This window comes from Calliopsis andreniformis, chromosome 1 (genome assembly GCF_051401765.1).
Source record: "Calliopsis andreniformis isolate RMS-2024a chromosome 1, iyCalAndr_principal, whole genome shotgun sequence".
Taxonomy (NCBI): Eukaryota; Metazoa; Arthropoda; class Insecta; order Hymenoptera; family Andrenidae; genus Calliopsis; species Calliopsis andreniformis.
The window spans coordinates 11,135,229-11,151,895 of NC_135062.1; the positions used below are offsets into that span (position 1 = coordinate 11,135,229).

General features: G+C 38.3%; 1 protein-coding gene across 1 annotated transcript in view; it reads left to right on the forward strand.

The window, feature by feature from the left end:
* LOC143179802 (agrin) overlaps positions 1 to 16,667 on the forward strand; it is a 399,531-nt gene that overhangs the window by 148,206 nt on the left and 234,658 nt on the right. The window contains exon 4 of the mRNA XM_076379178.1: positions 6,407 to 6,439. Coding sequence (XP_076235293.1) covers positions 6,407 to 6,439 — 33 coding nt within the window. The remainder of the gene's footprint in view (positions 1 to 6,406; positions 6,440 to 16,667) is intronic.

A 16,667-nucleotide genomic window follows, 5' to 3' on the forward strand; every position in this document is an offset into this window, starting at 1 on the left:
TCGCTTCCACTTGGGTACTTAGTGGCCATGGCAACGGGTGCCAACTATTTTTCAGTTTTCCACAGTTACGAGCGCCGTCCAACCTCCTGCTAACTTCTACCAAGCTTTTCTTCTTCTCGACCTTCGCTCTGGATTCCGCCAGACAGGGGACACATTTCTTCTCTTTGTATCCTTTCAGGAACACCACCTCCCTTTCGAGGTCAAGACGCGGCGGCCATTTGCGCGATACTTGAACCGCGCTGCAAGCTGCAACAAACACTGGTTGACCGCGGCTGAATGCTCTCTCGTTTTGTTTTGGGAATTATTCTGGTGAGCGAGTTCATGGAAGTCGGGCAACTTATTCGTTTTCGACTTGCGACAGTGCTGAATTTTGGAGAATGGAACGGGAATAGACATTTTGGAGATAAATCCATTATTCGTATGGAATTAAGAAATTATTTAAAGGAAATCAATAACACCGACGTGAGGAATGTGATAAAAATTATTTCTGTACACGTACTTAAAATAATATTGATCTTAAATAGTCTCTTAAATAATCTCTTAAGTGATCTTAAATAATCTGCCTTAAATAGCCTCTTAAATAATCTTAAGTAGCCTCTTAAATAATCTTAAATAGCCTCTTAAATAATCCTAAATAGTTTATCTTAAATAATCTTAAATAGTTCGTCGCTGTCTAAGAATTTTAAAAAGAAGTAGAATTTCATTCCTTTAATGTGACTATAAGCAACTAAACAATGTTTTTTATATTGTATATTTAACATTTGTATACCCAGTCAAATAATATTTCTTGAGTACTAAGTTGAATAAACTGATATACTTATTGTTAGTCACCCAGCAAGTAGCATAACCTAGTGTGTGGTCAGACATTCCTTAAGTAGTATTTTCTTCGTTCATCGTGCCCCAAGTTACGACTATAACTAACTAAACCAAGACAATATTGTAATTTCAACTCCACAGAATCCAGTTCACAAACAGTCCAAGTAATACAAAATCTAGAAGCAAAGAACTGTGTCTCATCACAAGTCTTTCCACAGTTCTAAACTCTAACATCTGTCTATATTTCAAACGAGAATTAGTTTTCCGTCATATAGTTAAAAGACTGTCACGTAATTCGATATGAATGCCATTCGTCAGGGGAGGGTTGACACTAGATAGAGAGAAGGGTTGCGCTAAGTGGTAGATTTGGTGTGATCGAAGGCGTGAGTTGTGAAAAACTGGTTTCCAGGGTTCGAAGAAGAAAGCCGAAGTGGACTTAAACTCGTCGAGAGGGCTACACAGCGGAGGCGAAAAGAAAAGAGTCGGACGTCGATACAAAGTGCTATTTATGCCTCCATCTCTCTTGCGTCCTTTATTTTCCACCCCCTTTCGGTTTCACCCTCTCACCCTGTTTTCAAGATTTCAACCGTCCCCTCCTTGAATGCCATTATTCGATCCTTCTCGAAGAAACTTACTTCGCTTGTCAATTATCTGAAGAAGTTTCGCTGCAGTCTTTCTCTTTCTCGATCGCTCACTAGAAACATAAATTCGCGAAAATAAGCTATCGATTCGTATTCGAAGCAGGCAATGTTTTCTTAACAAATTGAAAACACACGTATAATTAATTGAAACCGATTGGTTCTTTAATCAATTATATTATTTCGAATTAATTCCTGATACTGAATCGTACAAATACCGCGACGCTACCTGTAAAATTCAGAATTCACCGTTTTATTTGACTTTAATTCCAATTTTGGCGTGGCGAGCACTTTCCAAATAAACTTCATACATACAAATTATCTTACGCAATGTAATTTCCAATTTTGTAAATATTATTGAGATAGGAACGCGGGAAAATAAACACAGAAAGCCAGATAAAAACAGTATTTTAAAAGTATTGAAACTGTTTGAATTAATCAATAAAAAACCCCTCTTTTCGTTAAACCAGATTTCATTTCCCAGGTACTCGACGCTCATGAAGTAGCGCTCTTCGCTCATGCGATAAAAGTTGATAATCCTTGAAATTTCAGGGTGCTTCAAAACATGTGAGCTTAAGCAAAGTTTTATTTAAAAAGAATAATAAATAAGCTAGCAAAATATAAAAATATCATAGGGTACAAAAGGGAGTGGGGTCTGTGCTAAGTAAATTACTTCAATCTTTTTCAAAATTTCCCAAGTTTTAGGGAACGAAGTATACATATACAAGGTGTCCCTTAATAAGTCGTCAATACCCAAGATTCAGACCCAAAAAATAATGAAAAAAGTTTATATAAACCTAAGGTAAATGTCTCAGCCACTGGCCATGTCGTGATACCTGGACACTAATATTAATTTTATTTAATTTTAAGAAGATTCTATTCTATTGTAAATTCTATTGTTATTGCCCACTTATTACGAGACGTCCTGTACATGTTCCTTGCCTCCTTCAAAAAAGAGGGTTTTTACCCTGTAAAAAATGTCGACCTTGCCCTGTACAATTTTTTTCGCCCTTTTGGCACGACGCTGCTATGATATAACCACCGCCCTCCCAATTTGCATTTTTCTCCGTACCTTTCTTTCTCGCCGTCCCTCTCAGTGACAAAGGATCCTCTTAAGTAGACGGAACGAACGGAATAAAGGTGTTTCCACGATGATCCTCCATTTGGGAGCAACCTTGCTATAAATCTCACGCGATGAACGTGATCCATTCACGCTACGATTGAACAGTGTATTGGAGTAGTATTTTTTTGATCTGTTATGACAGGATTTTGGGGTGAAACTTGAGGCTTTGGATTTTTGGTCTTTAATTTTGAGACATTTTGAAAATAATTAGGAGTTATTGTAGTGAGTCGTTGACTTCATTAAATAGAATGAAAGTAAAGTGTATGTTAGTATGAGTAATTAGTAATTTTAATTTTTATCAGTTGTAATTTGGGCTGTATTTTGCAGTGGGAGAAAATTGAAATATTTTACTTTGGATTGTTTGGTACACAGTATGAAGGAAATTTATGTTAATACAAGTAATTAGTAGGTTTGAGATTTTTTCATTTTTTGTACTCTGTTTTAGAAGGAGAAACAATTGAAACTTTTTCTAGTGGATGTTCTGAAAATTAGGAACTCAAGTTTCATCCCCATATCCACTTCCTCACAGTTCTGCATCCAAGCGCGCACCATTTACAAACTCGATACATTTACACAACTCGTCTCAAATTCGTGCACTGAAAACGCAACATTGTGCATAAATCTGGAGCAACCAGCACGAATTGTTGTATATTATTTAACCGATACGCCGTAGTTGTGGCAAATAAAATGTTCAGTTAATGAACGAACTGCAGTTATCGATGAATAAATATAAAAAATTGTGGCAAACAAACTCCAGAGGAATGTTATCAATAAATTTGCAATGAACGTCAATAACTGTGACGAAATCAGAGTTAGTTTAGCTTGTGCTCACACGATATCCAAAATTCTAATTTACTTTATTCAATATTGCAGCAAACAGCAAATTTTTTTACAAAATTTATCAACCACACGAACAAATTTGAATAGATAAGAACATGAGAAAATTAACCCTCACTTAGTATCACTACTATAATATTTATACTTAACAATTTTGGCGAAAATTAATATACCTAGTTTGTGCTGAATTTTAATACAGCCTCTTTCCTCTTCCTTGTATACTCTAATACATGAATCATAATTTAACGTTAATAAATAACAAAATAAATAAATTTCGAGAAACGATTTCCAGCAATGTATAAAAAAATACCTAACTATTTATTAATATTTGAAAATTATTCATGGATACTTTTTATACCAAACGTGAAAAATTAATTCAATGCAGGTATTGTAATATTTACCACTGCACCAGCCAGGAGTTAAACCTCACCCTATTATCGAGGAAATCGGGAATATAGAGTCACAGGGTGGACAGAACTCAGTGTAATGGAAATTGTAAAGCAGAGTTGATCTCGAGGCGATAAGCAGCAAAGTCTGTCGCAAAGCGTTGCATCTTCGAAGTCGTATACAGTTACTGTATCCCCTATGCACGCGCGTTATGCAGTTGAATCGCGTTATGCATTTCAGCTTGCGTAGTTCCACGTTCTCGTGAGATCCTCCGCGGGATTCTTCTCAGCTGCACACGATCCCTGCCTCCTCCGCCCTTGCCTTTCCATCGGGCAAATTTGCAGTATCGTAACTGACAAACTTTCCTCTGCACTCGTGTGCATGGACGTCGTTCCGTGCAAAGTGATTCCACTGTTGCTCGTTAGACGTGTTCCGCGGGAATCGTTATAACGACGCCTGAAAATGCAGGAAGCTTTCTTGAACGCATATTTTTCTGCCAGAGAAAGTGGATACAGTAAGGATGTTGAAATGGGAGAAATCTGATAGCTACGTTATTTCTGGTTGAGGATGGAAAGGCAGAATACGTCTGGGATACTTAATACTTTATGTGTATTATAATATTCAGGAAGGAAACTAATGGGTATTATTAATTATTTGACGTGTCTTATTAACTAATAGTATCTATTTAAAATAGTACCTTTATTCCTAGGATGTCATAATCCAAGTACCAGGACATGTATTTTTAGATTATTCACTTACTGGGATATTTGATGTCTTATGAGTTCAGGACATTTACCTTACTTGTAAGTAGAATGAAAGAAATGGTAGTAGTCTTCACACAGTCATAAATCTTCAACTGGAAGGACAGAAACATAGTTCCCTCTCCCTTGACCTTTTTGATTGTCAACTTTATCAGTTTTTGTGTATTCGTACTGCCAAGTCGAACCCCACCACTTTTCAAATGTCGAACTCACCTTCAAGGCACTAGTCTTGTTTCGGCCGTCACTCAGAAAACATTAGTCGTGTGGAACATAATTTCTGATGTATTACGATTCCATCGCGATCGAAATCAAAGTTCGTGTGAAGTGCTAGTGATTTAAACTTTATTTCAATAAACATTGTTTTAATAAACATTCAATAAATGAACAAAAACACGATGAAGAAACAATTGAGTAAATTAAACAAATTGTGATTGTGTCACGTTCCAGTGTAGCTATATTTAATTTTGATAAAGTGGGGAAGGATATATTTATTATTTGTATCGTGTGTGCTTGCATAGTTATATTTATTGGAATAATTGTGCTGATAATTTGCTTAGTCAGAAATTTAGAAAAACTGAATTTTCCACGTAGCTTGAATCACAGTATACATTTTTCTAAAATAATCAATTCTTCAGAGAAGCTAATAGTTGTATAATTGAAGGAAATTCAGTTTATATTTATTTTAACAGTGATTTAACTTGTTTGAAATATTTAACTACTGTGCACTGTTCAGATAAATCGAGTGTTTCTTTAACCAGAACATAATTTACATAAAATTGATTGCCTTTTAATAATAATATTTAACATATACATTATTACCTACACGAAGATACAATGAAATTCGATTATACTTGTATTTAGTAACTATTTGAACAATGCACAGCAATTGCAAAATCCAAAATAGTGGTTGCTCCACTCAAATACACAAGGGTGTAATTACTTGGAAAGTCATAGTTTATTGAACTAGATTCATAAATTGTAGACATATTTTCGTATTTGAAAATGGGTCCCGCGGTACTTCCAGTGAAGCCAAAGCCACCCCTGGCACTGTAAAAACAAATGCTCCCAGCTATGGCGCACTGAATGATCGCTGCACTTGTGATCTCCAATTATACAACAATTTATTGTTCAAACATTAGTGAAAGCAAATTCAAGCAACACGATACAACAAAACAATTACTTTTTCCATAAAATTAACATTCAGTTCTATGACGATTCAACCACTTACAGTGATAGTTAACACAGTTACATTTAACCAAGAAAAAGAATACTCAAAATTATTATATCTATTTCAATATTTCTTGTGATTTTTCGCGCGTGAGTGTATCAGAAGACCACCTCAATTTTCATCGCAGTCTCCTTGAAGACGATTCCACACACCTAGAACTGGTAATAACCCTTCTAATTTCCTTCTCAGCCTTTCATCTCCTTGCAAAATTTCGGAGCACCCAGTATCTATTTAAATGAGAGAACTCGAGAGCACTCGCGCACGTTAAGCGGCGCTTAATTAGAAGAACTATTAGTGAATCTCGTTTCTCGACTCGACGTGCATCGTGATCGCGATAAAAATGTTTAACGCGTGAATGAGTTTTCATGAACCGCGTGAAATTACACCCTCCGCGGTTATTAATACACTTGAAAGCATTTTCGCGTTTACATCGGATGGCTTCGTTGCACGTTAATTTATATATGTCCCGTGAGAATTAATTAGTTGCGTGGAGTGGCGTGTACCCTTGTAATATGTTGTCTGCGGTACGTAGCCCGGAATCGATGTCTGTATTATGTTGTATACGATCCTTGACGACACTTGATCATACTAACAACGTCTGCTTCCTCTGTTTCAGGTAAGGATCTAAATTTCGCCAGTAATAACGCCGGTGAGTGTTCATCTAACAACATAACATTATTGTTGCATGCGTTCGTGTTGTTGCTCGTTTGCCAGTTGCGAATTTCGATGGATGAAAAACTGGTGAGACTTTTTCAAACTTGAGGATATACATATAACTGTGGTTGCAAGACGAAATGATTTGTTATATTTTTAAAAAGCTCGAGTTAAGACTTTGATTGATATCTAGAATATAGAGTTTATATTTTCAGAAAGAAAAAAGGGTATTGAAAGAATTTTTTCACTTAGAAATTAGGGTTCAAGGAGACACAAGTCCAGAAGATAGTAGTGAAGCTGTAAGCTTTAATGGCCAATTATTTGAAAACAGAAACATGTGACTTACAACTTTTTGCTTTACAATCACAGATATATTATATGTTATATTTTCTAATAATAATAGATTTCAAGTTTAAATGATCAAGTACAACACTAATATACGTGAAAGTTGTACATTTCAAGTTTCTGTCGAAGGAAATATTTAAAAGTACGCAGACTTTAATGATTCTTTATTTTCGAAAAACTCAAACAGTTCATTCATCCAGAGTCTCGCAACATTTTATAAATTCATTGTCATTGTGTAATAAATATAAGTCCAGCACTATGTACTTAGTGTTACGAAATACTTAAGGATAATCGAAAAGTAACCTTTATTTCTTCATGAATATTACGATACAAGAGGATTTTTAATTATTGCAATAGTATCGTGGAATATAAATAACGTTGGGGAAAATCTCGATTTGGTTGATCCCTTATTTATTAGGGTCGCAATTCTAGCATGACGATCTGGTTGGAGAGAAATTTCCTTCCAACGGATATGGGAACAGGTTCGAGGACGAGATAAGAAGAATCTATTCAAATCTACTTGTCCTTTTTTCCGTGTCTCGCGACTGCAATTTCACCCCAAAGATTTCCCTGCACACGGGGACAAAAGAATACGACGTTGGCGGGGGAAGATTTACGTACATTGTGAGACTGGGAAGGGGGTGAAACGGGAGAGGTATTCTTTCGAAAAGGTCATTTTCGGTAATGCGTGAAGGGGTGGTTTCTCAGGAAGAAAAATAGATCCAGATCGTGAAATGTACCGAGATAAGGAGGGCAAATTTCGGGAACAATTTTGTATGGTTAAAAAATAATGGCTACGGGAAAAGAGAATAATGTTAGCGATTTTCGTGATACCTCATACGAATTCGTCTTTAAAATTTGCTTTTTAAAATAAAGCTTCCTCTGCTTTCATGTTGCAAGGGAATGGGAACATATTATATATCGAAAAAATCTAGTTCTTGGGAGAATATTTTAAAAACATGTATTATATATCTTGAAAACATATTTTATGTTTGAATACAAAAGTGTGAGTCGATATGCCACGTGAATCCTTAAGAAATTTTAATTTCTATATACATACAAATATCTCGAAATGGAATGATCAAAATGGTATGGTTAACCTAGTCATTGAATTTATTTTTCCATCTACGAGTATATCGAAAAAGGAATATACTGATCATGAAATCTCGCAAAGAAATGATCTTCACAAAATTTCTTTCCATAGTTACACGTGCCCTTTAGAATAGCGCAACTTTGTCTTGAAAAGTTTTCCCAAACAGCAATAAATAACTGGTCCACCCTCTATTTCTTCCGGTTACTAGTTCCAACTTCTTCAAAAACTCATTAAAAAAAAAAAATTCTCCAATACCATCCCACCCCTCTCCATCAATCCTCAAAGTCGCCAAATCTCAGTCGCAGGTTCTCTGTCCCACATCCTCCAAACTATCGGCAACAAATAGCCGCAGGATTTCGTTCAATTCCAAAACGTGAACTCATTAGCAGTACTTCTCCTCATTAAACCCTCTCGTTGTCGCTGCCTCGGATCTCCCCTTCGAAGTCGAATCCCGTTCTCGTTCTAATAGCCGCCGAAGCGTCTATTTCCAAACAGCAGCTCGACTCCCCGAATCCACGAGCGGCTCGAGTCTCCTAGTGTTCGACAGGCACGCAACTTCGATCGGGCAGCAACCGTGGGAGAAGTTTGAACGATCCCGCGAAACAACGTTCCGCGATTGAAATTTCCACATGTGGTTCCAAACGGTATTCACGAGCACCGTCTGCATTCAGGAAACCGCGGCTTCCCTCGCCCCTGCCTTGCTACGCGCGTAATCCCGAATTTAGTCAAACGTGTGCCTTGCATTCGACGTCGATAATGGAAAAATCGAGGGATGGGGAGGGAGGGTGGTGGAGTGGAAGGGATGACTCTGGGAGTGGGCTTACGTGTGCAGTATTAAATACTGTAGTGCCTGACTGTGGAGAAGACAGTAACTGCGGAGAAGTAGGAAATTGAGTTCTTTGTATCTTTGGATAATTTTATTTTATTTTATTTATATATATATATATATATATTTATTTATACAGACTATGTCTGTATTTTCTACTCCATTGTCAAAGAAGCCCATTTAAAAAAATATAAAACCATAATCGTATAGATACATGAGAAAGTAAATAGGTGTCATAGAAGAGATATGGATACTGTAGGGAGGGGTGAAAGTGGTAAAGAGTACATACACAGTCACTAGGGACGCCAAAAGGGATATGGGGGATGAGGGAGCACGTAAGTCGGCTCGCGAAAAATGGAAAGGGCCACAGAATGTAGCAAGATAAGGTAGGCAAATTGCAAGCAATCTGGTTGATTAGGCTGCAGCCTGGTAATCCTGAAGGTTTCGTTGTTCGTAAAGCCACGATTTCTAACCCCTTCTCCAACCCTCTAACCGTGTATTACCTGAAGAAAGAACAGTACGAAGGGAGCTAGCCAGGAGAGTAGCAACGACGACAATTCTAAGAGATTAGAGGCTTCTTTGGAAAGGAGGCCGACAGAGTCGGGAGAAACTGGTGCTTTTCGTGCATCAGATAGACGATATAGGGTGTCTTCTTTCCTGTTCTCCTCATTTCATATGCGCTTACCTAGCACACGGCGTTTTGGGCTTCTAAGGGTTCGTTTGTCGATACTGCTGGAGTGCTTTCGATAAGTTGATAAGCTGTCTCAAAGACTAACGTTCAGTTTCAGAGAATATAGGCACTATGTACAGTATTTTTTTTAAAAGGATTTTAAGTACAAAAATTTCTTATTTGTATTTAAATTTCGTGTTCCTTTTTCTTGTAATACAAACTTTATGCTCTAATTATCAATTTAACGATGATTGATTTATAGTTAATTTCTTCTATTTTCCAAGAAATGAATTTGCAGCGAATTTATTCTTCCATCGTCCGTAAAGATTAAAAAAATGAAAAGTCTATTATGAAACGAATCAATTTTCCGTGGAATTAATTCACATTCGCAGCATCAACGCGTTTATTTTCCCTGAGTAATAAAATTTCAAATATTATAAAATATTTACATCCTTCGGTAAACGTTCAGCATTTATTTATATACGTTCCCCAGTGCAGTTTTATGCACGCTCAATTCTGGCAGAATTTCCTTTCATATTTCACGAATAATTCCCTCGATACGATTAAAAACAGCTTGCGCAAGCGTTACGAAAACCTTTGATGCGTTACCAGCAGGTATTTACGAGACGGTTAGGGGAATTAGGGCAACAGTACTCAGAGGTGATCGCGTTTCTATCGTCCAGTTACTTAGAACTGTTCCTCGTTTCGTATTCGAGAGCAAGAGAGAATCAGACAAGGGTGAAATTGAACGAACAAAATGAGATTTTTTCGTTCTTCAGGCAGAATCCAGCGGAGATTTCAGCGAGATTGAAGTACACTTAAATTCCTCTCTCGAAAACTACACTCGCTCTCGAATCTTTCTTCCTCCCTTCATTTACATGTAACGCCTGCATAAAACGTTACTTATCCCCAGCTTCCTTTCGTTTCATCGTTATCAGTTTTATCTTCTTTCTATAGCGGCCAGACCTCGCTGTTTATGACCAGATCCTAATCGAATCTCGCTGCAAATCGCGTTAAAATTACGCATTACCGAACGATAACGCGAAACACTCGAAATTTTTCCACCCTTCGATATATCAGTGGCTGTGCTGCAAAATTATCGTTTTTTTTATCGAGTGCCCAGGGGAGATTGCAAGCCAGAAGTGGTGCACGATAGCGGACGAAAAACACAAAAGAGAGGTGATAGATGGGTGGGTAGGAGGAAAGGGATGGAATTGAAATCGAAACGGGGCGGAATTTGCTGATGTTTTGAATTTCGCTGGTTAAAAATCGAGGTTGAATCAGCAAGTAAGTGAATAAATGCTCGAAATTTTTGGTAGCAGGGAAAATGTTAATTTCAGATATTTTTTTAATGAGAGACGAACTGAATGTGAATAGGGGAATAAATTCTATTTGCTTCTTTTTTCCGTAAATGTAAAAGTCGAAGCAATCTTCTTCCTTGAGAATTTCGTTCACGTTTCCTCGTGAAGCTTCTTTGACTTTTCTCTAGTTTTATCTGTAGGATTAAGTAAACATCAATGTTTGGTCAGAGATATATCATGATCTCAATTTAATTTATTAACAAAATAATTCTTAAACACTTTTATAATTTTATACATGTGGAAATTGCATTGATACAACATAAATTCGTGTCATAACAATAGTAATTTTTATTCCGATTGAAATTATAGAAATTTGAAGTGTATAGCTTTTTCGTGTTTTCATCATTACTAGGATTCGACAATTATTGATCATTTGCAGTACCTCGTTTCCGACAGTTGTGAATCCTATTAGTAGGAAAAACTCATTTCAGAATGCTGATTCATTTCGAGGCTTCCATTTCTGTTCTGTGAGATTCTCACTACACTCTGGTCAAGAAGCCCTTACTTTGCAAAAATGATCTCTTCTGTGGTTTCATGCCTCCCATTTTTGTTGAAATTCCATATTCTCCGTGTAAACTCTTCGATCCTCTTTTTTTCTGGTGTACTCCTATTGTTAAAACAGTAGTCGTGAACTTTCTGGATTTAACGCATAAAAGTAAGCGTTCTGTGGAAAAGGAATCCTGTAGTTATTCATCATTTCAAATAAATGTAAAAAAATTACAGGATCAAAATTCCTGTGCAGTAGGTTTTATTTCGAATTAATATTTCCTTTTGATGTTCCGCTTCTCAGTGAAATAATTTCGGTATTTTATTTCCTATGTATTTTTTGGTTTAGGATTAATTAATTTTTTCATGGAGGTATGAGCAAATTGATAATCCGCTGAGAAAGGAAGCTAATTTATTTTTTTATGTAGGTATTCCCTGGTGGTATTCGATGTGCAGAATAAAGTAAAGTAAAGCGATGTAATGAATATTTTAGAGAGGATATTCCAATTTAGTAAGAAGAGTCTATATAAATTGTTAAATTTAATTCGAAATTAATTTGTCATTCTCTCCTTATTTTCTTCTTTTATATTTATGCATATACTACACACCTACATATAGATGAGTGTCTGAACATTTTTAAAAAAATAGAAATAAGAACACACGAATTATTAATAGATCACATCAATATACAAGGTGATCAGTTTAACTGTGAACCCTTCAAGTGTTGGCAGCATTTATTATAATTGCTGTTAGCATTGCAAGTGCTGTCAACCCTCATTAGAGGGTTTCCAGATAAACTGATCACCCTTATAAGACAGTATAGTAAAATTATTACTATTCTATTCCATAAAGTGACTCATAGCACAAAGATGTCACAACTTTCCAATGCAGCACTCTTTACAAATCGTTCACGAACACATTCTATACTACCAAAAATATCAAAACTTGAATCACCATAAATATCCTAACCCGATCATGAAATCCAAAGCCACAGACTTCCAAGGAAACCCCTGTGCATTAATAACAGACCTATTCCTCACGGCTAATTATATCTCTCCACACCTTCATATCAATTTGCATCTCGCCGCTTGCGTTTAAGATAAGCCCAGCGTCCTCCAGAATAAATAGCGCGGGAAAGCCCCTGGCCAGCTCTATTTATATCCCCGAGGATATAATTGGGATTAAAGTTGGCCATAATCTTCTATTAACTCGACCACCTTTTTTCATCTTCCCCCACCAGCCTTGAAAAAAAAGGAAGGACGAGCGTGGAATCCATAAGCGGAAGTGGTAATGGAATTTGGGACGTCTGAGGGAGGAGCAGGGAGGGAGGGGGCAAGGAGAAACACGGAACCAAGGTAGAACGAGGAGACGTAGTGGAGAGGGTGGATGAGAGGGAGAGACATCGTCAACTCGACCACGTCTACCGGGAGGGATTATCGTGGGTGACAAAGGGATTTGAAAGAGGCGGCGCGGAATTGGATTCCGGGAGGAACGCAAGAGGCCCTCGAAAGCCGCTTTGTGTCTCTCGTGCAATAATTATTTGCGAAATTGTCGCCAAGTTGCGAGATATCGAGTGGCTTTTGATGACGGATATTTCTTCGAGGGCCCAATAGAAATCGTCGAGCATCGCGCGTCCACGTGATTATTCCCTCTCGAGTGTATTAGAAGAACCCTCCCCTCGTCTCCCCTGGCCTTATCCGCCACGTTCTCCTTTTGTCTCCCTTTTTTTTTTCTTCTTCCCTCCCATTCCTCCCCCTCCACCCTCTCGTCCTCCGCCCTATCCAGTCCTCTGCGCTTCTGTCGGCGTTTGTAACGCACCACACACGGTCGCGTATGAAAAAATGCTTGCGTGTGGCGGTTCTTCTTTTTCCTCTCGTGCTCGTTTTTTTCGGCGGTGGTCGTGGTTTAATTAGAAGCCGAGAAATTAAAACAAACGAACGCACCGGGGGTCGTATATGCCCTCGCGTAGCCATTGTTGCTCCTCCTTTCGCTTCGCGGAGACCAGACAAATTGCAAAGACCCTACCCACTAGCCGCTGGTTTCCCGCTTTTCCTCCTTTCGTTTTGCCCCCTTCGGCTTCTCTTTTTCGAAAAATTAATAGTTTGCCACGACGCCCTGGAATTCTGTTTCGGGGACTGTGGGGTCGTCTTTGGTACTTGAATGCGTTTCTGTTTTAGGTTTTGTGTTCCTTGAGGGATCCTTTTGATTGAAGGATTGTGGTGAAAAGAGGCTTTCAGGGTTTTTAGTTGAATAAAGAAGAAAGACACTCTACCAATTGGAAAGGTTTAATCATTTATTTTGTGTAGGTTCGATTAAACAGAAAATATAGTATAGCACAGATAGAACTGCTAGACTAACTCAAGTCCAATTTTTATTGTTTTTGAGGAGAGTATTCATAGTATTTGAAGTAGTTTACTCTAGCAAATTTCCTTCATTTGTAACATAATTTAACGAAATTCATATTATTCTGGAAAAATGAACATTTCATCATTTCATTTCATTATTTCAATATACAGGGTGTCTTAGAACTAGATATTACAAGGGGAAAGAGAGTTATTCTATATGAAAAAGTAAGTAAAGACAGTCACTGATCAGACCCTGAATCTTCCCCTTACCCTGTGTACCCTTGAAGTACCCTAAACCATATACTTCCATTAAATTTTTCCCAATCACAACCTGAAGTCAATTTTCTTGAAAACAATGTACAAAATACAAAAATGTTGTACATTTTCGACTTATTTCTTCTTATAGAATGATCTTCCTTGAACCTATGCCATCAGTTTTTTTTGGGCCACCCTGTATAAAATTCCCTGAATCGTCAAGCACAAGCATTCAACCCCTTCCAAACCTCCCAATCGTGATACCCCTGCCCACTCCCACTCACAACAGCCCTCATCCCTCACGAATCTCGTCGCAGACACCGAGAATGCACGGTCCCTCTTGAACAAAAGCGACGAAAAAAGCGCAGAATGCAGACGGAGAGCAGTAACAACGCGCGAACGGGACTGGAACAAATGTGACTTTCAATAAGCGGCGTCGCGCTCTGAAACTACTGTCACGGGGGTGGCTCTCGTCTAGCAGGAGTCGTCTCTCGCGCGGTCAAACTTGCTCGTCGTTATGCCACGTCCAGATTATTCGTCTGTTCGCGAGCAGAGCCGCTCGTAAGTCTGCCTCTGCGCGATCTTGAGCATTTGTCTTTCCATAAGCGCGTATAGAATCGAGAACCTCAAGCACGTAGTAGGTCGTACATGAAGATCCCTAGATATTACGAAATGCCCTGTAGCATAGTGTCTGATCTGCTGCTGTTTTGCAGTAATAATGCTTCAAAGTTAGCATGTCTATACAGGGTGTCTCAGGTTTTCTCGGCCAAACGGTGTTGGTATATTCTACGAGCGAAAATAAAGAAAAAATGTCATGTAAATTGTGAGCTCCAAAATGCTTTATTAGAAAATTGTATAAGATAACAACTGACTGATTTTCGATCAATGTAGAGTTGTTAGTGGTATTCCTCTCGGTAATTATATCTTTCTTTTATGTGTGTTAGGAAAGAAACGAAGAAGAAATTCAAATTGTGATACAATTGAGGTAACCTTTCACTTCTTGAAATTTTGAAACGCATACATGTTACATGCTTTATAAGGAAAATTAGTATGTCAAAATTTGTGCGACCTTACCAGCTCTGCACAGTACAGGATAAACAAAAAGTTGTTGAAATAAGTGAGAGGTATCTCCTCTGCCACTGCAAACCAGAAGTTGTGTGAGCAACGTAGGATATATCGGCCGAATTATCGAGTGGTACGTTACGGTTTTATGCAGATCCACCGCGCTGCAGTTTCGGAATTAATGTCGACTGGACAAATGTTTCGCGCTTTTTCTGCTGAATTATCGTACCCCGAGCGCAGTGGGACGTGTACACTCCCCACCAAAAGTGTTAGGACACTTGCTCGGTCACATCACATTTATTTAGGAAAAGTTCTAAAATCAGTAACAAATTGCACTAAGACACCTAAAACCTGCGTGAAACAACTTATTCTACTACAGGCACATGCAGACGAAATACATTAACCTGCTGAGACACAACAAAATCAGTAGAATATGTATCAAGTCAGACATAGTAACCCCACTAAAATAAATTCCAAGTCAGGTTCAGAGAACTAAGTAGAATGAGCTTAAGTCAGACACATAGAAACTAGTGGAACAGGTTCATCATATATCCCAAAAGTTAGGACTCCCAATTCAGACACAGAAAAATCAGTAGAATAGGTCCCAACATGAGCCCCAAAAATTAATACTCCCATGTCAGATACAAAGAAATCAGTAGAATAAGTCCCAAGTCAGACACAGAGAAATCAGTAGAATAGGTCCCAACATGAGCCCCAAAAATTGATACTCCCATGTCAGATACAAAGAAATCAGTAGAATAAGTCCCAAGTCAGACACAGAGAAATCATTAGAATAAGTCCCAACATGAGCCCCAAAAATTGATACTCCCATGTCAGATACAAAGAAATCAGTAGAATAAGTCCCAAGTCAGACACAGCGAAACTCCTCTTATTTTAGTGCCACCCCTCAACATTTCTGATCACTCGCTATTTATACCATAAAATAGAAGTACATTGAGAACAGTACTAGATGTCCTTATACTTTTGGACGGTAGTGTAGGTACACGCTCGTCACGCGCACACGGTCGCGCGACCACCCTTGGCGGGGGTAAACGCGATTTGACGTTCCGTGAGCGCGTACCAGGGGAGACGTATTGCGTTCACGCGTGTACACGCGGGTATATTTCACACGGGCGACGCGTCCGTGTGGAAGAAGGTACACGGCTATTTGTACGCGGCGCAACACGCCGACTACACATGCCGCCGTTCTCGTGCACCTATTCTACTATCGGATTTATATTATAGCGTGTATGGGGGTAGATGGAGACGTATGCTGGTGGGCGTTGCACACCCTCGGGAATTTATGGGATCTTGTCAAACTTTCGTACCTTGCGGCTCTCTTTGCGTACACACGTGGTCTCGCGTGTTTGGGTACACTTTTTTCTGTGTACTGGGTGGGAGGCGTGGAAAAGAGCAGGCAAACATTGCGATACTGCGCTCGGGTGCTTTGAGGAGATCTGGGGAGGTGTGGAAACATTGTTCATTGCAAAGGGTTTTTTAATTGGGCGGTAAAGTTGTGGAGATTGCTCGAAGAACTGTTTAACACTGGAACTACCCTGATTAACACATTGACAGTTTATCCCCAGTGAGACTTGGGCATGGAAAGTCGTCCATAAAAATGAAATAAGTAGATCTTGTTCGTTTCTACATTTGTTACAATGCATAATAGAAGTGTTTTGAAGAATAAGAGAGACATATTTTTTTTATTAAAGCTTGCAGGTTATTGAACTGTTAAAGAGTTAATTTAAGTTTATTTTTTAAGATGTGCTATAATTGTAAG